This window comes from Hermetia illucens, chromosome 1 (genome assembly GCF_905115235.1).
Source record: "Hermetia illucens chromosome 1, iHerIll2.2.curated.20191125, whole genome shotgun sequence".
Lineage (NCBI taxonomy): Eukaryota > Metazoa > Arthropoda > Insecta > Diptera > Stratiomyidae > Hermetia > Hermetia illucens.
This window is the reverse complement of record NC_051849.1, coordinates 60,942,249-60,964,621: the sequence shown is the minus strand read 5'-3', so window position 1 is coordinate 60,964,621 and position 22,373 is coordinate 60,942,249. Positions and strand designations below refer to the sequence as shown.

The following is a 22,373-nucleotide window of genomic DNA, read 5'->3' as shown; positions in this document are numbered from 1 at the left end:
GTTACGCCCAGAATGTCAACTTACATCGTTGGAATTCTCGCTAAAGTTGGAGAAAGGGAACATTCTGGGGATCCTCAACGCCGTTGTCGAGGAGCATGCGCACATCCCAGAAACCACTCACAGTCCGTTTTCGATAACCAAAGCTCTTCGGCGTGAGGTTAACCCCTATTCCGGATGTTCTTGATGTTTCGGTAGCAAGAAAGTTCCAAAATCTGCAGGTTGCTAGCCCACAAATTTCTATCCCTTTTCGTCACCTTTTACGACAAACAGGGATGATCAATCTAATTTTCGTTTGAAATTTTTACCACAAGTCCTATTATCTTTAAAGTTCCCAACACTCCAAAAACCTATTTAAGTAGTCTTCAATTATAAATTATAATACAGAATGTTTCAGAAATCAAAAATGATCATTAACCTGTTTTGTTGCTGCTTTCCCCATAAACGGCAAAGGTGGGTTTAACAACACCTTATAATAATAATAATCGATGGTGCAACAATCGAATTGGATCAGGGCCTGGAGGTGTGTTAGAGCACTTCTTGGAAAACCGTAACGGTACACTACAGTACACTGTAGGAAGCAATACGATCAGCATTGCGTTCGCCCCCCCCCCCCCAAAAAAAAAGCTGAGAACTCTAATGATTCTTGTGGGTGTAGAAAAATATAATGCACTGAAATTTCAGCAATATGAAAAAGGACGAGAAATGCAGTGTAGATTGCGCCATGAAAAGGTATTTTGAAGTTGCTTCGGTTAGGAAAAGCTTTTTCACAAAACATTAAAAGCTGAAATTAATTACCGTGAAATGAAACGAATAGATTAGGTACTTTAATAAGTAAACAATTTATTATTATAATAGGGATGAAGATATTATGCTAGTAAGGAACGAAGGAAAAATATACGAATATTATTCGATATTGTGGAAGGAGGACAAGATATGTCGGTCGTCAAACCAATTTTTTATTGACCCTGATATAAATCCAAGGAAGTAGAACTCAAGAAAAAGTGACAAAATTAATGACAACCCGACAAAGGAAAATCAAAGTGGCATGTAAAAATATGTGGGAGCGGCTTCAAAAAGGTCCATATTTTGAGAGAAAACACTTCACAACTAGCTGTTTACGAATAAATTAGATGTGGCGAACAAATATTACAGTGATTCTAATTAAGTTTTTTTTTACATCAAGGCATCATATTTGCTTTTTGAAGTTTCTACGAACATATATGTTATACTTCCTAAACAATTTAACAGTTGAAATTGGACGCTCCAAGTCTACTTTAGCTAAGACAAAGCCTCTAGCTTTCATTAACTCAGTTATCATCGTTGTACATGGTTCTCACCAATGCAAAGAACTGATATGAAGTACTTATAATCTAGAAAGTATAAAAAATAGATTAAAATTCGACCATTTATATCAGAGTCCTTAACCTACACTGCTAAACGTCCTCAACGAAGCAGTTACGAAACTCGTGGCTCTCAAGGTTGAATGTTTAGTTGCTCTAGTCATTAAAACCAACAAAATTTTCTTGTATTCTTTGCTGGCTTGAAACCAATCCTGACCATAAGCAGCGTCACCCACTTCAAGGCTCTGAAAATAATTAAAACGAAGAAAATATGGAATTTATCATGAATTTCTCGTATATATACTGGTATAATATTTTTTGGGTGCATAGCAATTCTACTTTGCGATGGTGACATCTTACGATATCCTGTGGTGCCCAAACCCGATGCTAATCTGCTATAACTTTGTTAGCAGTAGTGAAATTTCTACTAAACTTTCCAGAATCGTGCTTTTTCGTAAGGTTTATGTTAATGCAATTCTATTCCCAAGATATAGTTAAGAGGATTTTCAGTAAATTTCTGAAACACTATGTATATTATCAATTTATTTTTGGACTTTTTAGTTAGGTAGTTCTTGGGAATAAATCCTATCTCACTTTGCATTTGCAGTTTTCGACACCTCATCTTTTGCGAAAGCGTTAATCGAGACCTTTTCTTTGATATCCCATATGGGTATATTTGGGAAAATTTGAGGCTTGCTGTCAGTGGAAAAAGTGGTTGGAGATATGTCGAGTATATTGCGTTGTTGTACATATGTATCAAGTTTCGGGGGACTTTAAACAACCATACAAGAATCGGTTAGGTAGCGAGATCGGCCCTCCGCATCGGGTTCACCATTTTGCTCGGTCATAAGCCTAACCCGAGGGGTGTCTATAATTATGAAATTACCACCTAATGGATCGTTTCTCACTGCCCCGAAAATCCAGCTCCACCATACCGAGTTATCATCAGCGTGGACTACATGATCATAATCACAGGAAGTATCCCTCTTTCACGATCGGTGCATTCTAATTGATTTCCTTAAAAATTTCTTTTTCTATTATGATAATCTGGTCTGCTTTCCAAACGTGATGAAGTACTTCGTCATGACTACAAATTGCGCATACTAAAAGAGTTATTATTATTGTTTTCGGTAAGCCACTTCCCCATCATCAGAGAACTTGTTTGAAACCATTTGATACATTGCTTCGCACTAGCACTCCCGCTCCCGCTTAGGCTGAAAACATAGCTACCGAAGCCCAAATGATAGCGGCGAGCAATGGCCGCTATACAACATATGAGAATGGAATATTTTCACTCACCGCTCCACTATATTCTGTCCTTTATTTGTTCTCGACGCTTTGTTAACCGTTCCCCATGTCGTCAACCTAAGCTAGGAGAACGGGAGGACCAGTTTGGAACAATGTATCTAACGGTTTCAGATTGTTCTCTGATGATGGGAGGAGGTTTCAACTCAGAGAATTATGTATTATGAAAATGGTGTTAAAGAAAACCCCTGCCTTGCGGTGTATTCGCCGGTCTAGCTCATTCTTCTTCGCTAAAGAAGAACTCCAACTCAATGTGTAACACACGTTTATCTGTTAGCGTCGCTGTTTGCTCAACACTATTCATCTCCAAGTCGTGTGCCAATCGAAGGTACATGACCATCACGGGTCACCATGAGACACAGGGTCGGAATTTTCTCTTCAGTCAAAATGACTACTTTCTTCAGCTCAAATCTGAAACCATGGGCGATCGCCCATCCGCCTACCCGCTGCACCAACATATCAAGTCTGCTTTATGCCTATTCGACAGTGCAAAAATTTATCCCAACATTATTCGCATTCGCAGAATTCGGTATCCCGACGAAATTAATAAGACTGACTAGGCTGACCCTGACCAATGTGCGAGGCCAGATAAAAGCAGCAGGATCACTCTCAAGACCATTCGACATCAACAACGGTCTACGACAAGGGGATGCGCTATCATGCGTCCTCTTTAACCTGGCCCCCGAGAAAGTGATCCGTGATGCCGAGGTGAATGCATGAGGTACGATCCTCTTCAAGTCCACCCAACTACTGGCCTATGCTGACGATATCGACATGGGAAGAACCACCCGAGATGTACAAACTGCCTTCATCCAGATCGAGCAGGCGGCGCGAGATCTTGGCTTGCACATCAATGAAGGCAAGACAAAATATATGGTGGCAACGTCAGCACCGAAGACGAATCAACCAACAACATCAAACCGCACTGGCCAAACACGAAGAAGAATAAGGATAGGAGAATACAACTTTGAGACCGTTGACAATTTCTCCTATCTTGGGTCGAAAATCACAACCGATAACAACTACGATGATGAAATCCGCGCACGGTTGTTGTCAGCCAACAGAGCCTATTTCAGCTTACAAAGGCTGTTCCGCTCGAAACGTCTCACCATAGGGTCAAAGCTCTTCCTGTACAAGACTATGATCTTGCCAGTCCTCATGTATTCCTCGGAAACTTGGGTTCTTAGCAAGAAAAATTGCGAACTCTTGGCCGCGTTCGAGAGAAGAATCCTCCGAAGAATTTTTGGCCCCCTACATGAGGATGGACGATTCCGTAGCCTACACAATGACGAAATCTATGAGCGATACCATGACCGTCCGGTTGTGGATAAAATCCGGCTCAATAGGTTACGGTGGGCGGGTCACTTAATCCGTATGGATGAGGATGATCCCACCCGGAAAGTCTATAAGGGCAATATCTATGGTAGAAAAAGAAGACGAGGCAGACTCTGCCTAAGATGGAGCGATGGCGTGGGTCAGGACGCCAGACAGCTTTTAGGGATATCGAATTGGTGAACCTCGGCGCAAAACCGGGATGTCTGGAGTTCCTTATTAAGGCAGGCCTAGACTGGATACCGGTTGTTGCGCCGTTGATGATGATTATTCGCATTACCGACCCAGGTCGATTCTTCTGGCATGTCGAGCTTTAACAAACTATCATAGGAAGCGTTCCAGGTGCACATTACACATGCTGTCCCTATATAATCCCCATCCTAAGCTGCCCTTCTAGGAAAGCTATCCGTCGAGATGATTGCATTTATGGCTTGCATAGGAGTCTCCTTTCACTTTGCTTATCAGCGCAAGCCTCGTCACGTTCCAGCGACGAGCAAAAATGACCCCTTCGAGAAAATGTTAAATTCGTCGAACAATACGATTGAACACCAGTTTATGTAACTCTGTCGCAATACATAGTATCCTTATATTTCATAGGGTGAACTGCCTCTTCCAGCTCCTCAATGGTGAAAAGGGAGCAATCGGGACACTACTAATCCGCTTGACATCAACGCGAATGAAATTTGCAGGAAATAATGCCCATATCATGGTTCAACTTTTTCTCTGGTTTGTTGTGTAACGGCTCATTCCGCGGGGAATACGGCTGTTTCTATTCTTTGTGTGTTTTTAGCTATAGGCTGTAGAAGAAAACCAACAGCTCGCTTTCCACGAATTTGAGGAAGTTTTTCTGGAGGAAAGTCGCAGACTGCGCGTCTTTCACAATTGCAACGCATATTCGAATAAATCTTCAATTTCGAGCTCTGGAAATGACATTCGACTGGGCTTCAATTAGGCCTAAGTCAAAGTCATCTTTTCATTTCAATAATTTCCTTTAAGCCTCTATATGATTCAGAAGAGAGCACTGAAGAATATTAGATTTGCTCTTTTCACACCGGCATCAGTTTTCGAGGTCTTTGTTTTTTGGGGGGAGGGGGAGGGGTTTGTCGTAACTGTTGGTACCTTCTTCACTTAGCAAAGCATTTTCATACTCTACCTGAACGCAACCAGCTCCTCCTCCTTCCTTATTTTCTCCTTGAGTGTTTCGTGGGATATCCCTGGGAACAAAGAGCCCCCCCTCGATCAATTGAAGTTTGACCTACCCTTAATTGGTCCTAGAATTCACTAATGGATTAACGCTCGCTCAAGACTAAACGATTTACTAATTCATATTTAATACTAGTCATCCGCTCGACTAGAGTGCCCAAGCTGGCTCCCCCCACGTCATCTCATTAAAGTCAACAAAGAGTTGTCTACGGCTTTGGGAACTTCCCGTGCTACTACTAAGGGGCCAGAACTACTATTTGTTCATATACTCTAAAGTCCGGAATCTAATGATATAATTCACAGTTTTGGATAGTTGAGAAAGGAAGGAATAAAAACTGTGGATGAAATTTTGATTTTTTTTTTCTACTTAGTTTGAAGACAACATTTCCTTAGGAGGAATTAGGAGGAAAAGATGTGAAAAATCTACTACATATGTACTACTCATTCAGTAATTCACTCTGCTTACCGAATCAATGACGATATTTCCATGGTAGCAAACCGCAAACACCGTAAGTAATTGATATACCAAAAACAGAATATATTTAGCGAAAGTCTTGTTAGTGACGCCGATCGATACTTGAAATCCAGTAAAACAAATGATCGGAGCTGAGGACAAAAAAGTACAAAGACTCGAAATGCCGAAAACATCATTTATGTCGTCCGAAAATCTAAAAAGGAAAAACAAGTGGACTTTTGATAAGTTTCACCTTTTAATAAATTTTATGCATACTATTACCGTAAAATTGTTATATGACGCTGGATCAACTGCTTCAAATAACGTATATCATTTGATCCTCCTCTGGGTACCATTTTCAAGAGCTGCCTCGATGTAAAGTCCAAATGCATTCGAAATTGAGTAACAATGCAACACAAAAGCAAATCCGTCGCTATACTAGCGCCCACTGTTACAAAACCCGCATAAAATTGATGCAAATAAAGTATTGGGTAAACCCAATTCGTCTGATCATCAAAAGGGTACCAGAAAAAATACGGATACTTTTTTTCAAAATTTCCATTGCGAAAGTAATTAATCGTTGACTCGGATATTTCAAAAAAACTGAATATGGCTCCTGTTATCAGTGTCAATACAACGCAAGGCAGTACCACTCTCCGCATATGCTTTCGGTAGAATTTGATGTCATATTTTTCTTGTTCAGCAACAGTTTGCGGAAACATATCCTCCAGTTGATGCAGAATGGGGGTCAGTTGTGCGTTTCTGCTCCAAACTGTCAAGATTTTCGTAGCCGATGCAGTGCTAATAATAGTGCAGGGAAGCAGTGCTGTTATTTCTAAAATATTTGTAAGGACTCCAAACGACTTTATGAAATAGGTGACTTCCAATGCGATTGCCAAAAACAAATTCCCAGTGCCCAAAACCAAGACTAAAACTTGAAAAATCTTCAGAAGAATGCTTCGTTTTTCTTGTGGAGCGAATGCGTCGAGCCCCAATGATTTATAGAAAACAACAGCAATTCCCATAAAATCGCCAAACTGGACAAATTTCTCCTGTGACTTCATTCTGGCTAACTCGAAATTAATTGTTTCCTATAAAAATGTAGGATTTTATGTGAAAGGATCCAATAATATTTAAAATATTAATTTGTGTTAATTCACATTTTAAAAAGTGGGATATGAACGGGGTTTTCTTTAAATCTTTTGAAGTTACAATAAAATATATAAATATACAAAAAATGTAGATCCGCTTATCTTAAATTATCAGCAGCACATCTTCTCGGTTCCCGAACTGGCAGTATATAGCTAGCAACTATTTATTGTCATACCATTATCAGAAATAAACAATTGCCGAAACACAAACGATTCATCATCATCAACGGCGCAATAACCGGTATCCGATCTAGGCCTGTCTTAATAAGGAACTCCAGACATCCCGGTTTTGCGACGAGGTCCACCAATTCGATATCCCTAAAAGCTGTCTGGCGTCCTGACCTACGCCATGGCTCCATCTTAGCCAGGGTCAACCTCGTCTTCTTTTTCTATCGTAGATATTGCTCTTATAGATTTCCGGTTTGGATCATCCTCATCCATACGGATTAAGCGACCCGCCCACCCTTCTCTCCAAAGCGGCCAAGAGTTCACAGTTTCCAAGGAATACATAAGGACTTGCAAGATCATAGTTTTGTAAAGTAAGAGCTTTGACCCTATGGTGAGACGTTTCCCTAAGCCTGGTAAACCTCCAGGTGAACCATCGTAATACCGACCCGTATGTCTTTTGGACACGGTGGGGAAAATGTTAGAGTGGGTAATCTATAATAGATTACTCCCGGTTGTTGAGAACCAATGCGGCCTTTCAAATCGGCAGTATGGGTTCCGAAAAACCAGATCAATCATTGATGCCATCAAATTGGTTACTGGCTTGGCCGAAGATGCAATTCACGGAAAGGGTAGTACCAGCAAATATTGCGTGGTAGTAACCCTGGATGTGAAAAATGCATTCGATTCGGCTAATTGGAATCTAATACGCAAATCCCTAGCGAAGGTTGGTATTCCCGCCTATCTCGCTGCTATCGTCGATAGTTATTTAACTGAAAGGAGGCTCTGGCATGATACCGATGACGGACCCCAGGAGTACGCTGTTTCCGCGGGTGTCCCACAGGGCTCCGTATTGGGCCCACTACTGTGGACCATCATGTACAACGATGTATTTAATCTTCCCCTTCCGGAGGAAGCCACAGTGGTGGGTTACGTTGACGACATAGCACTGGTTGTTGTCGCAAAACATCTCAAAGATGCTGAATTATACTCAAGCGAGGCAATCAGTGCTGTCAAATGCTGGTTAGAGAGCTCTGGTCTGACGCTTGCGGAGCAAAAAGCAGAAGCGGTCCTCATCACGGAGCGCTGGAAGAGAAATTCCAAGCCGACCATCAAATACGTGTATACCATTCGAAGCCAATCTCTCCCTTATTGCAGACGAAGAACGCTGAGAGGGAGAGATCCATAAATAGATGGCAATAGATGAGCGGTGGGAACGCTCGGGAAAGGGTCGGTGGATTCACAGGCTCATTCCTGCCATCAGGGAGTGGTTGGAGAGACGACACGGTGAGATTAATTATAATCTCACCCAGTTTCTCACGGGACATGGAGGATATCTCCAATACCTTCCCAGGTTTAAATTGGAGACCTCACCCGACTGTCCAAATTGTGATGGAGTCCCAGAGGACCCAGAGCGTGTATTCTTCCACTGTCCGAGATTTGTGGAAGAAACGAGGAATCTAGAGGAGACTAGGAGAGATGCTGGTACCAGAAAATCTGGTGCCGAAAATGCTAGTACATCAGGAGAATTAAGATGCGGTCAACTCCATGATCGCATCTATTCAAGATAAATTGCGAAAGGCAGAGGAAAGGAGAAAAGCGCGGTCACGTGCACCGCGTATAGAAGAAATGGGATTAAGCTAGAGTGAGCTGACTCCGCCCCGTGATGTAATACCTTATGGTGGTTCCGCGGGGCAGGGAGGGAGTCGGGGGTGGTTTTAGTGGGTAAAAATCCCACACGCTGGTGTGTCCAGACTAGTGTCTTTTGACGATTTCCACCTCCTCAAAAAAAAAAACAAGTCGGGAAACCGGAAGCTTGACGCTTCAGGTATAAAAGGTCTTGTGTTTCCCTATGTGAGGAGCATAACGTAGTTCTCCATTGGCTTATAGCATTGACCCGAGATATTGAAATCATTCAGTTCTGGGCAGGTTACTGCCATTGCCAGAACTCAGCGATTTAAAAATCTCGAGTCAACGATATCGGCCAATGGAGTACTGCGTAATGAAATTGTTTCACGCATTAATGCAACCTGGATGAAGTGGCATTCCCCAACTGGTGTTCTTTGTGATCGACGTATCAGCGCACGTCCCAAATCTAAAATTTACTGCAATGTCGTTCGTCTGCCACTCTCTATAGTTCTGAGTGTTGGGCGACTATAAAGGACAATGAACGGCGTCTTGCGGTAATGGGGACGAAGATGTTGCATTGCACTGGTGGCGTGACACGTTTTGATTATGTCTGAAATGAGAATATCCGCGACCGATATGGGTTTGCATCGATCGTGGAAAAACTGCAAGAGAGGCGTTTTCGATGGTGTGGTCACGTAATTCTCGCCAACGAGAATTCAACAACCAGTATTGATCAGAACATCGAAAGCAATGGTAAGCAACCAAAAAGGCGGCCAAAACAATGGTGGCTTGATACGCTGGATGGGGATTTAAAGGTCTCGCGATTACATTCTGATCAGGCATTTGATAAAATAAAATGACGAAACCGATCACCACGAGCCGACCCCGCTTCTGAACCGAAGGCTGAAGAAAAAGGAAAAGATGTGAGGAGCGACGAGTGCACGACAGCTCCGTGTAATATAGCTAAAAACTCCATTGCCCTCTATTTTCTAGAAAGCGATTTAAATAAATCATTTGATGGAAAGCCCTATGTTGATAATGGTCAACCTCATACGCTTCACGCTCTCAGTTTAATATTATTAGCGAATGAAAACAATTTAACCAACATCAAATATAAAAAAGGGCTAGGGAGAATTAGATTCCTCTTGAATGGAATTTTCATATTTCACTCGAATTTCAATTATTCTCGTTAATTATGACGTCAGCATCTTATTTGTATGGCTTAGGATGCTGTTAATTAGCACGAAATTGATAAGTTTGAACTGCTATAACTTTCCCAATATTAGTTGGATTTTCATGAAACTTGGCATGTGTATGCACGAGGATGAACTTAAGGGGAGTTTTTTAGTCAATTCCTAAAAGTTGATAATATACTATTAGTAAATTTTTTGAGCAGATACCGGAATAGGACATCTCTCGAAGATTAGATTTCACATAAGTGTTTTACACAAAATCTTAAAAAGTGCTGCAGATAAGTAGATTCTTCATAAATGCGACTTTAATATTTCATGCGAATGTCAATTATTCCGGGTAATTATGACGTCAGCATCTGATTTGCATGGCTTTGGAAGCGGTAAATTCGCGCAAAATTGCTAAGTTTGAACTGCTATAACTTTGGCGTTAATTGCCAGATTTCTACGAAATTGTGCATGTATATACAAAATATTGTCCTCTATGCTGGTACAAAATTCGGAAGACCTAAGATGAATCTAAGGGGAGTTTTTCAGTAAATTTCTAAAAAGTAGTAATATACTATTAGCAAGTTTATTTGGGCAGATATCGGAATGGGACATATTTTGAGGCCTAGATTTCATCTACCCGCACCACCCTGATTTTTCTCGGATTTTTAGGTTGGGTAGTTTCCGAAAATGAGTCCTGTCTCACTTCAAGTGCGTACATTTTGACTCCTTACTCACGCACTTTGCAATTTATGCCAAAACTAATGGCAGCCTCGGAAAGTGCAAATCGAGACCTTTCATTTGATATCCTACACAACTATATCCGGTGAAAAAAATTTTTGAATCCGCCTTTGCATGTATGGGGAGCCCCCCTTTAAACTCCACCTAAATTTATGCCACTCGCTGTATGCGTGGGATTTTATAGTTCCCATCTGTCTACCAAATTTCGTTCGAATCGGTTCAGCTGTTTTGGAGAAAAATGCGTGTGACAGACAGACAGACATTGAATCGATTTTAATAAGGTTTTGTTTTACACAAAACCTTAAAAAGACAGACAGACACACAGATTCTAATAAGGTTCTGTTTCACACAAAACCTTAAAAATCAAGAAGCTGCCTCTATACTGTGTCTAGGCCTTAAAATTCTCTCCATATCGATATCTGCTCAAATTAAGTTAATAATACTATACAAAAGTTCTAAATATCAATATCACACTAAAATGAGTAGTCTGACATGCTGAATGTAGTGTAGATAGTTCTGCACTCAAATATACTCACAGAAGAAACAAACAGAAACCGTTTATACCTGAAGCGCCGAGTTTCCTGACTTGTTTAAAGTTTTTTATTATATAATGAACAGTGGACTTTGACTTTTTCGAGTTGTCACAATCTCGACAGATGCTGGATTTTACATAATACCAGCTCTAAGTGCCAAGCATTTAGGCTCGGACGATATTACCTACTTAAGAGATAAGGGGGGCTGGTGGTAGTTTAATGGGAGGATCCCTCGAGAACTCCCCGCAACATCGAACACCGCTCCTAGTACATGCTGTAAGCGGAACTATCAAGTACTGCTTACGGCTCACGTCGGTGAACCGAACACGTTCCCGTGATCAGTCCACGCTTGTATGTAAGGCTTTAATGAATTATCTTATATACAGCATTATGCCTGGTGGTGTATTGCAGAAATGAGATGATCCAACGTCTCTAACGCCGAACCACACAGTCTGTATTAGTCGTTCTCCACCCGTTTTTTCATTATTAGCTTTTTATAACCTCGGGTGGCAACTACGCCACCCTGAATGGCACACATAAATGCCTCCTACTCATCAAAGAGCTCCCCAGCATACAGCCATTTGTTCCACAAATGCAAATCGGCAAATGATTGCCAAAGGCAATTCACGTGTTTACCGTGCATTACCTTTGGCTTCCATTCATCGATCCGACTCAGAGGATTGAAAGATCGATCTTTCAAGTTAAGTGCGGTCCGCCCACAGTCTGTCTTACAAACAGCCGCATGCAAGGCACTCGCTTGCCCTTGGCTGTAAAAATAAGCGCGCAGCGAGTCGACTTGACGGTGATGTTGCGCCGCCACGTCAACCACGCCCCTACCTCCGATGCCACGAGGGAGATTCATCCGCTCCATGGCAGAGTTGGATGATGTATTCAAAATTTGGACATAATAGTCCTTATCCACCGCTGGACGTTTTCCAGATCGGATTTCGTTCACGGCAATATTCCAAATGCATACGCCACTGAAGGGATAGCGAATACATTCAATTCGCTTACTTTATTCTTCCCCCAGAAATATGATTTCAGTACCAGCCTTACACGTGGCAGGAATTCAGACAGCAGACCATTATAAGATCACCACCTAGGTACTTATAAAAGTCTGCCTCGGTCATAGCTTCGATGTGGAGGTCACCAGTGCTATGTACGGCAGGCGGGGCGTGATGACCTTTGCGGATGGCTTAGATTTAACACTTGTCTAATCCAAACTCCAAGACAAGTCTATTATTCGCAACAAACTCTTAAAGTGATCGTATTTACCAGCATACAACTTGATGTCATCTAAGTATAAGTGTGTCAGCTTGCACTTAGTACGTAGGCCATACTTTATTGCAAAACCATGCCCTCTTGCATCATTCAGTGCATGCAGAACCAAAGGGGACTCAACCAATCCGCCTGAAAGATGCCTCTCCTTATATGGATGGGCTCTGAGGTAGAAACACCCTCAAATGAATGCAATGCACCAATAAGGTGGTATGCCATCCTTCCATGACGGTCGTCAAAAACTTTATTAGTTTCGGATCAATGCGATATAGACGTAGGACATCGATTATCCAGGTATGCAGGACGCTAGCCTTGGCATAATCGATATAGCAACTAAAGAGGTTTCTTTGGCCTCTAGTTGCTTGTCTGACAACTACCGAGTCGATAACGAGTTGCTCTTTGCAACCCTTTGACCCAACCCGGCAGCCCTTCTGCTCCTCGGATAGAATGTTGTTGGTCTCGAAGTGCGCATTGACCCTTCCACTAATAATGGACGTTATGAATTTGTAGAGGGTTGGTAAGCAAGTAATCGTTCTTGTGTCCGCGGGGTCCTGAACCGTGTACTTTTTAGAGATAAGGAATTCCCGTAGTGAGGAAGTGTGGAAATTCCTCCGGCCAAAAAATTACCTAAGTTTTGCTATGTACCAACCGACTGTGTATACTGGTAAATTTCTTGTACCAGAAATTCTGCACCCGATTCAGACCTGGGCCCCGCGTTCTTTCGCGGTGATCCACTCAGAATGCTCAGCGTGCTGAGCGGGTAACTCCAACCAAACTCCACCCTAATATTCTTTCGCTTCCGTTACAGAAACTGCACTGTTTGGACGTTCTGTTGGGATTCGTTGAGAGATATGAAAAAGCTCCGCTGGTTCCTCGCGTATATTGCATTCTGAACACAACTAGGGCGATTTTCGCCGTGCCGTCGTAACCCACTGCATACGACAGAAAGTTTCTGCTTTAGTAGGTCCAGAATTTCAACTACGGGTGTTTCACTGGAGATGGCATAGTTCCTCTAAAACCTCTGCACTTTACTCTTCACCCATCTGCTGGCATTTACAGAGCTGCATTGAGTCAGCCTAGCAATGTCCTGCCTTAGTGAGTCATGACGACGTTCCAGACCAATTTTTCATGGTGGATCTCTTCGGTCTCTCAACTATCGCGAAAGCGAAACAAGTGACTGTACAGCAGCAACATACCAGGACATAGCCGAGATGCAATCTAATCATTGATTTGAGATAGAGTTCTCGCAGTTGGTGGAGATGCTTAGAGCCTGGGAATACCTGGTCTATGCAAAGGATCAATTTCCGAGAATTCCACAGACACTCTTTGGAATTCCTCCCGAACCTCAACAGCTTCACATTCACGTGCGCGAATTGTGTGGAAACGCTCGACGAATCCCTGGTCCAACAAGGGGCGGTAAGATGTTGTACACGCCCCCGCCGTTATTTGCTAGTAGGAGCGGGTGAAGAAGAGGTTCATTCCCTTAGCTCACTTCACCCACTGTCTATGCAAACCTACTGAACTGGTCGCAAAAGATAGCGGCGAAACAGCCGCAGCTTGTGAAGCAACGTTCCTGGTCATCGTACCGCCTAGACGTCGAATGGCCCCACGATTAGCGGTTTCGTATTTTTTAGTTCATAACACCATTGATAACAAAGTTCCACATAAAATAATGTATGAGTGAACGTTCACAGTTCATACCTTTCCACCAAGTGTGGTGTCAATTGCTATAACCGTTTCCGAGAAAAATGTGATAGGCAGACAGACCGACACACGGACAGTAAACCGGTTTTAGTACGGTGTTGTTTTACACAAAACCTTGAAAATGAGCTGGAGTGAAGTAGATGTTTCATGAATGGAATGTTAATATTTGACTCGAATATCGAATATTCACGTTAATTATGACGTCAGCATCTCATTTACATAACTTCAGATGCATTAAATTCGCGAAAAATTAATAAGTTTGAACTGCTATAACTTTGCGGTTATTAGCCGGATTTCCATGAAACTTGGCATGCGTATACACGATACTGTCCTCTATACTGGTGATAAAATGAACTTTAGGGGGGGAGGGCTTTTCAGTCAATTTCGAAAAGTTGGTAATATACGATTAGTAAGTTTATTTGAACAGATATCCGAATAGTGGGGCAAAATTTGGAGGCCTAAATTTCCTCTAAGCGCGCCACCGTCATTTTTAATAGATCTTTTGGGTGGATAGTTTCCGAAAATGAGTCCTGTTGCACTTTAAGTGTGCATATTTTGACCCCTTATTCGCGCACTTTACAGTAATCAAGAGCTTTCATTTGATACCCTACGTGGCTATATTCGGTGAAAACTGGATGTCAATTTATGTAGGATTTCATTCATTCCCATATCTCTACCAAATTTCTTTCGAGTTGATTTAATCGTTTTGGAAAAAAGTGCGGGTGACAAACAAACAGATTGTGAATCGATTTTATTAAGCTTTTGTTTTACACAAAACCTTAAAAATGTACACCATCCCGCTTTAAACTCACGAACATTTTTCACATCATCGCGACAATTCTCAATTCAAAACTTACCACTCGATGAACAACAAAACAATTAATCTTATGAAGGTAACGTCTTCGTCAAACCACTACAACAGAACTCCTCCGCGACCACTTTTTTCTACCAGCAAAAACGGTCTTCCCGTGTCCAGCTAATCAGCTGTCCCTCTAATCAGCCAGTCCCATCCCCGTTCATTTCTGATTCCGACGACCCTGGTGTTGAAATTTAACGTAGGGTCAGTGAAAGCAAAAATTAACACCATTTTTGCATGGCTAAGTGCATACTCATTCGCTCTAGTCCAGGTCAACCGCTGGGTCTATATATTTAATAATACGTAACTGGTGCAAGTTTACATAGCATCAAAACAGGTAAACGTATAATTTTATCGGTCAATGTTCAATGGCAATAAAGAATTGTTATTAAATTCAAAGTGAAATTTGTTCAAATGAAATTGGATTCTTGAGTTTAGGGGAAAGCGACTAATTGTTAGGTTTTTTCAAGTAATTATTTTAAATGTTGGATCTAAAGGAATGTCGAGATAGGAATTATGAAATTGAGAGGGGTAATTAAATGTTACAACGGAAGAAAAAAAAATCAAAATAGCGAATATTATATATTATTGAATACATTCTGCTGTCGGATTATACTTGGGAAAGGCGAATGACATACCGCTCATGTCGCAAAGCCGCTACACAGTTTCGATGAACACATAGTGGAGTGGTTAAGTGAAGGATTATTTTTAGTTCCACCTGTATTGCACACAAAGTCGAAGGTGTGTGAAAGTTTTTTTTTTGGGTTAATACAGTTTTATTGTTAGTTCGTACAAAAGATTTCAGCTCTAAAAGTAATTTTATTGTTGATTGAGGATGCTACCCATCAATATTCATAGTCATGGTGCTGCGTGTTTGCGACTACCAAATTCGTAAACTTTATTCATCACTCCAAAATCAAGAGTTCCTCACGAGGAAGTTACGTAGCATCAATAATTGACTCAAAATAGCCTACATTTATAGATATATCAAAAGTGGGGAGAAAAAAGGATCTTCTCTCAGTAGCGCATTTTATGACAATGATGCAAATCTTATTTGCAGTGACATCATGGGGAGTAAAAGCTGAGACACATAGTAAATTTCACATGTTTTTTGCAACTTTAACCCTTCTGACAGTGACAGTCCATCAAAGGATGTGACTATTCACAGCTATGAAATTCAAAACACATAGTGCCAATTTTTATAGCGGAATCAAAAGCAAACCACGTAGACTTAACAATAAAACCCTTCCCATCTTTGGCTTAGGCAATGATATGATGGAAGTGATAGGAAACAATTTGCTTATCATCAACATTAGAGGACGCAATTGATATATTTTTCAACTCAGTCTACCCAAATGTTGATACAAGTGGATAGACTCCAATCCAACAATCTAGTCCAAAAAAATGAGATGATGATACGGAACGGAATAACAGAAATCGTGTCAGAACCATAACAACACAACACAATGATTTTAACAGGTTAGTACACATAATACAGGGTTCCAACCTCCCCCTCCTGAATCTTGGGATATAAATAACAAGTCGGAATACCGGATGCTTGACGTTTTCAGTATAAAAGTTTTGTGTTCAAAATTCTGTGAGAAATTCCTGTTTTCCCATTCGCGTTATCTCCAATTCGAAAGATTCCTTGATATACATATGTTTCCAACTCCAACTCCGTCGTTCATATGAGTTCACTTTTGTTTGATAATCACAATGATATGGATAATTATGAGTTTCTCCTTATTAATAGTTGGATTCTTGTCAAATTTTCCAAAATTATGTATTATATTATTTTTCATAACTCTATCAAATTTTGTATGGATGAACTTAAGGGAGGTTTTCGGGAAAATTATTTAAGCAAACAGCGGAATGTGGTGTATTTTAGGGCCTAGGTTTCATACGGATGCACGCATGCGATTTTTTTTCATATTTTTGGGTTGAGACTTGTTACATTTTTTTGGAAGACACATTTTGAGTCTTCATGTTTCACCCGGTGTCAACAATATCATTAGTTTCGAAAAGTATCATACTAATTGAGCCCTTTCATTTGATACCCCATACGACCATATTCTGTGAAAAAAATGTACGCCCTAAAATCCAGTGGAAAATGATACCACCTGTTTTATGTAAGAGATTCACAGACAACACGTTCTCACCAAATTTCGTGATAATGGGTTTAGCCGTTCCTGAGTAAATCGGGTGTGACAGATAGATAGCCATCGAATCGATTCTAATAAGGTTTTTGTAAAACAAAACTGAAATGACAATGTTCCCTTACAGGCCAACCTTCCCCATGCAAAAATAAATTTAGATCCCCTCAAATTCATAGTAGATTAAGGAGCCGCAATTTCCATATTAACAGTGGCCTATGTATTCCTAAATGGCGAATTCTTCAGGAAAAATCGTATCCGAAACCTTAAAACATAATGTGGAGATTTCGGAAATGATAGAATTGTCGTAATTGATTATAAGACTATAAGAATAGTCAATTAATGATGAACAGAACGACCATACGTCTTCTATTTCCGGATTTCCTCTAAGTTTGGATGCTTTTCAATACGTAATAGGAGTGGAGTATCGCAGAGGGCTCATCCTGTTTGTTTCGCTACGAAAACCTTAAACCCCAATGAAAGAAATTACTCTGTTATAGACTTTAGGAATTACCAGGGCAAATGAGCTGGATAAATCGGTAGAAATTCAACAAAAGCCTTTTCTAGAAAAGTTAATGTGTTTACTTGCATTCATCTGTAACACCGACCCGATTTCCATGGTAGTGTTCACAATGTGAAATATGTGAGTAGACTGTCTTTTCTACCAAGTGACTACTCTACTTAACCCTCTAGCAATTAGATGGTGCAATTACATAACGAGTCACCTTTGGTTACCGACAAATCTCATAACCACGCGTCCACCTCGTGCAATCGGTTTTCACAGATGACCCAGTGCTATCAGATTAACAGTGGCATCTGTTCAATGGTTGAATAAGTGCTGTAAGCTGTTCAAATCAGGTTTTCGGAATGAACGAGTGACGTAAGGTCAAATGATATCAGAAGACATACCACACCAGCAGCTGACTCCCAGTATTTAGAATTGCTTTAGTCGGAGCCCTACGTTTCTCTGTTGCAAAATTTTGAGTTTATTGTCGGTAGATTGAGATACCACATACTCCTCAATTGTCGCAACAGGATCCGGTGGTACACTGCCCCATATAATCTAAACGAATTTAACGTGGGGAGTACTCACTAACACTTTCTATAGAAGGGCTTGTGATTCGTCAAGATGATGGATAAATCGACTGTATGACGAAAGTGTTTTATCACTGAATACATTTCCAGTAGTTCCCGGTCATATGTTTGGTATAAACGTTCTGCTAGATGGAGCTTCCTTGAGAAGAATCCAGTGTTGCAGGACTGATCCAATCGCGAAGTCAGATGAATCACAGAAAATGGCCAAATGTGCATCACATTTCGGATGCGTAAGTAACGTTTCCTGTTCCAATGCCATGTTGGAAACTTTAGAACCTGCGGTAGATTTGTAGGTCCAGTTGATTGGATCCTTTAATTTTGTCGTGATGAATTTTGTTGGGTGGTATCGGTACTACTGTTACTTTGGGTATGAAGCTTCTGTAAAAATTTAACATATCCAAGAATGCTCCGAGCAGCGGCACGTTTCGTGGTTGCAGGTACGACTGGACCGTTTTGACCTTGACTGACAAGGGATATGTCCCCTCCCTTGAAACCAGCTATCTTAAGAAAGGAACCTGTTTCTGACCAAGACTATATTTGCTTGGATTCTCCGCTACTCCATACTCTTTCATCCATTGCGACAGAATTCTTAATTGATTTGTGTGCTTTTCACGTGAAAATGAACCCACTAATATGTTATTTATGTAGGCATAAGAAAAGATCAAAAAGCTGGTAAAATCGTAAAATCCGAACGGTGTTGTGATGACAATCTTGGGTATGTCCTCTTTAGCTAAGGGGATCTGGCTAAATGCTTTTACCAGTTCTATTGTTGAAAATACACTTTTACCATAGAGCGCTTAGGTGAAATCTCAGATTCACGATTTTCACTTGTCCACAGCTAATTGTCTGAGTTTTAAAGCAATTAGTGGTCATGGCGTTGTAAATATATGATACTTAGTTCGGTAAGGCACCATTTCGGCGGTTTCGCCTGGGTGAGTTATTTCCGAAAACTCCTGTAGGATATTATGGTAGAGAGTTCCGGTAGAAATTATCCTGATGGTCAGAATGGTACGCTCTGCCATCTCTCCTTGGATGGTAAGGTAAGTTGTTGAATATCCAAGACAACCATGCTGAAGATCTGGAAGCAGTCCGTAACGTGCTAACCATCTGTTCCAAATATGAGTTTTGAAATATCCGCTTTAATAGCTCACCAAGGGAAATTCTGTCGAAGGCCGAAGTTGAGGGTGGGATTGACTGCCGAAAACTCGCATCATGGCGATGAAAATGAGCTAACTCCACTTCCGAACGAAACACAAGCCGAAGAAAAAGAAGATTAAGGAAGGACGACTATTCCATTACATTTGTACATTCATGGTGCACAACAGAAGAGGAGTCCAGGAGGAAATTAAACTCTGTACTTTCTGAAATACGTTCACACGGTAACAGATAGACCGTCAGAAGCAGTGGAATCACCATTTAAAGCAAGATCGTTCTTATGGTTTCAAAGGCTTTCAAGTCGACAACAGAAAATGTAGTTCCACCTGATATAAGTTGCTCTAATGTGATGGTCAAAGTGAAACCTGTATCGAAGCAGAGCACAAAGTCAAAGAATTGGCGCACAAAATCGCCTATTGGAGTCCTCTATCTCCCTGGTTGCATAGAAAGAGAAATCTGGTACATCGCAAAAAGAGCACGCTGATGATTAGAAAACAATCTACATCGTATTGAACATGAAAACAGTATTTTTTGTGAAACGGATTAGCGTTAGAATTCTAGATTAAAAATTTGTTACTCTAATAAAATACGAATGGATTGTCATGCCTGAAATACAAATAAGGCCACAGGACAAATTGCTGTATACCTTCAAATAGAAAATCCCTTTTCTATTTTATGTCGAGGCAGCAATGTAACGATTTCTCTTTTGTGCGAACTGGCTAGTTGAATATTCAAAGGACAAAACATTATCAATATTTCCCAGCGATGTAGCTCAATGCTACTTCATTGAAAATACATGATCCAATTTTAGTGAATCCTCAGGAAACTCTATGTCATTCGACCTTATTAATTTATCCTAGGATACGTTCGTCCGTGTAAGGAATGCGGTATGCTTTGTGGTTCCACGATAAACAAATTGCAATCAAGTCCCAGAACACTTTCTTTGGTTTCTACCCACATAAAGCAAACGTAAAAAGTTTTGCACTCTATCATAAGAGCGACTATATTTCCAGCCCTTTGCCATTTTGGGGTTCAAAACATTCAGAAAAACTTAATAATAATATTCAGAGTTTTGAATTAATACTCACTAACTGCTCCTTGGAACTGATTCCACGTTCTATCACTATTATGTTTAAATTCCGACTGCAGTATATTGCTAAACGCTTGCAACTTATATCCTTTTCCAATACAATTGTAGAACATTCTCTTCTCACAACATAAATGTAAGACCTACTACTACATTCATGCGAAGCGATGCATCGACAACATTTGGATTGAATAACAATGGTAAACCTGTAAGTGTGGGTGTTTTAGGGGTAGATTCATCCCCTGGCAGACAAACCGATTGCAATCATGATTATTGTAAACCTCTTTCGGGAGGATGACATACCACCAATCTAGATAGCATATATCTACCTCACCGACTTCCAAAGGGAAAGAATAGAATTTTCCTTCCTTCTTAATGTGTGACCTATCCATTTCTCCCCATACAGGACAAAGTTGGGCTAAAAGGGGCTAACACTCAGGTGGCGCTACCAATATTAAATCCATACGATTTTTAATTCACCCTAACCTTCAAAAGACAGGTACAAATTTGACAGCTGTCGGAGTATTAGTTTGTGGAATAGAGCATTTTGAGTGAAGCAACTTTTGTTAGTTAGATAAATAGGAATAGCGCCTGTTAATAAATAATTACTTTTGGCGAAGAAAAATACTGCTGAAGCAAAGCTTGACTTGGTAAACATTATTCGGAATTACAGCAGGAAAATCAACGGTTTGCTAAGTTTAAAAGAGGCAAAATGAGCCCCGAGGAAAAAGTCCACAAAATAATTTTGGATGTGCACAGTGAAGTCGGTCGGTCGGTCGGTCCCATTTGAAAAAAAAGAATGTAGTCTTTCGTCAAGACAATGCATCGTGTTACAAATCAATAAAAATGATCGCAAAATTGCATTAATTATGATTCGAACTGCTTCCGCATCCACCGTATTCTCCCCAGCGTTCTCAAGCCTCAAAAACTCGTTAGAAAGAAATTTAGCGCCGGTAAGGAGGTAATCGCTGAAACTGAGGCTTATTTTATAATGACAAACTTGGTTTTTCCATGGTCAAAAGACCATCCTTAGTGGTCGAAGACGACCAAGAGGGAAGAGCTATCCCAAAAACGGATCCCGAAAAATAAACCAAACGCAGAGATTCGCATGCATTTATAGAAATGAACAAGACACGATCTAAACCTGAACATAAAAATAAACAAGTCGGGAAACCGGAAGCTTGACGCTTCAGGTATAAAAGGTTTTGTGTTTCCCTATGTGAGGAGCATAACGTAGTTCTCCATTGGCTTATAGCATTGACCCGAGATATTTAAATCGCTCAGTTCTGGGCAGGTTACCACCATTGCCAGAACTTAGCGATTTAAATATCTGGAGGGGCAGATTACTGCCATTGAAAGAACTGAGCGATTTAAATATCTCGAGTCAATGCTACCAGCCAATGGAGAACTGCGTAATGAAATGTTTCAAGCGTTAACGCCACCTGGATGAAGTGACATTCCGCAACTGGTGTTCTTTGTGATCGACGTATCAGCGCACGTCCCAAATCTAAAATTTACTGCAATGTCGTCCGTCTGTCGCTCTCTATAGTTTGAGTGTTGACTATAAAGGACAATGAATGGCGTCTTGCGGTAATGGGGATGAAGATGTTGCATTGCACTGGTGGCGTGACACGTTTTGATTACGTCTGAAATGAGAATATCCGCGGTCGATATGGGTTTGCAACGATCGTGGAAAAACTGCAAGAGAGGCGTTTTACAATATAGGGTATAACATAGAGCATGATCTTACCAAGTCTGGTGGAAATCGCACTATTACTAACAAAGTTATAATACGTCAAAGTTGTCGTTTCTTCGCAAATTCAAGACTATAAATGTCAATATCATCCGAAAGTGAAGATATTTCCACATAATGTATGGATATATTACGTGCTACGTACTATGAAATACACAAAACCTTTAGTACCTGAAGCGTCCAGCTTCCGGTTTCCCGACTTGTTTAGAAAGTAATTTAAATAAATCATTTGATGGAAAGCCCTGTATTGAAATAGTCAAC

The 22,373-nt window shown here is 40.7% G+C and overlaps 1 protein-coding gene across 1 annotated transcript; it reads right to left on the bottom strand.

The window, feature by feature from the left end:
- Positions 1–821: 821 nt before the first annotated feature.
- On the bottom strand, positions 822–20,464 carry LOC119661270 (putative odorant receptor 92a). Its single transcript, XM_038070530.1, has 5 exons — positions 20,361–20,464; positions 5,917–6,725; positions 5,647–5,848; positions 1,430–1,585; positions 822–1,370 (listed from the first exon to the last, which is right to left on the bottom strand). The coding sequence occupies exons 2-5, from the start codon at positions 6,696–6,698 to the stop codon at positions 1,308–1,310; spliced, it is 1,203 nt and encodes a 400-aa protein (XP_037926458.1). The 5' UTR covers positions 6,699–6,725; positions 20,361–20,464; the 3' UTR covers positions 822–1,307.
- Between the last annotated feature and the right edge of the window lie 1,909 nt (positions 20,465–22,373).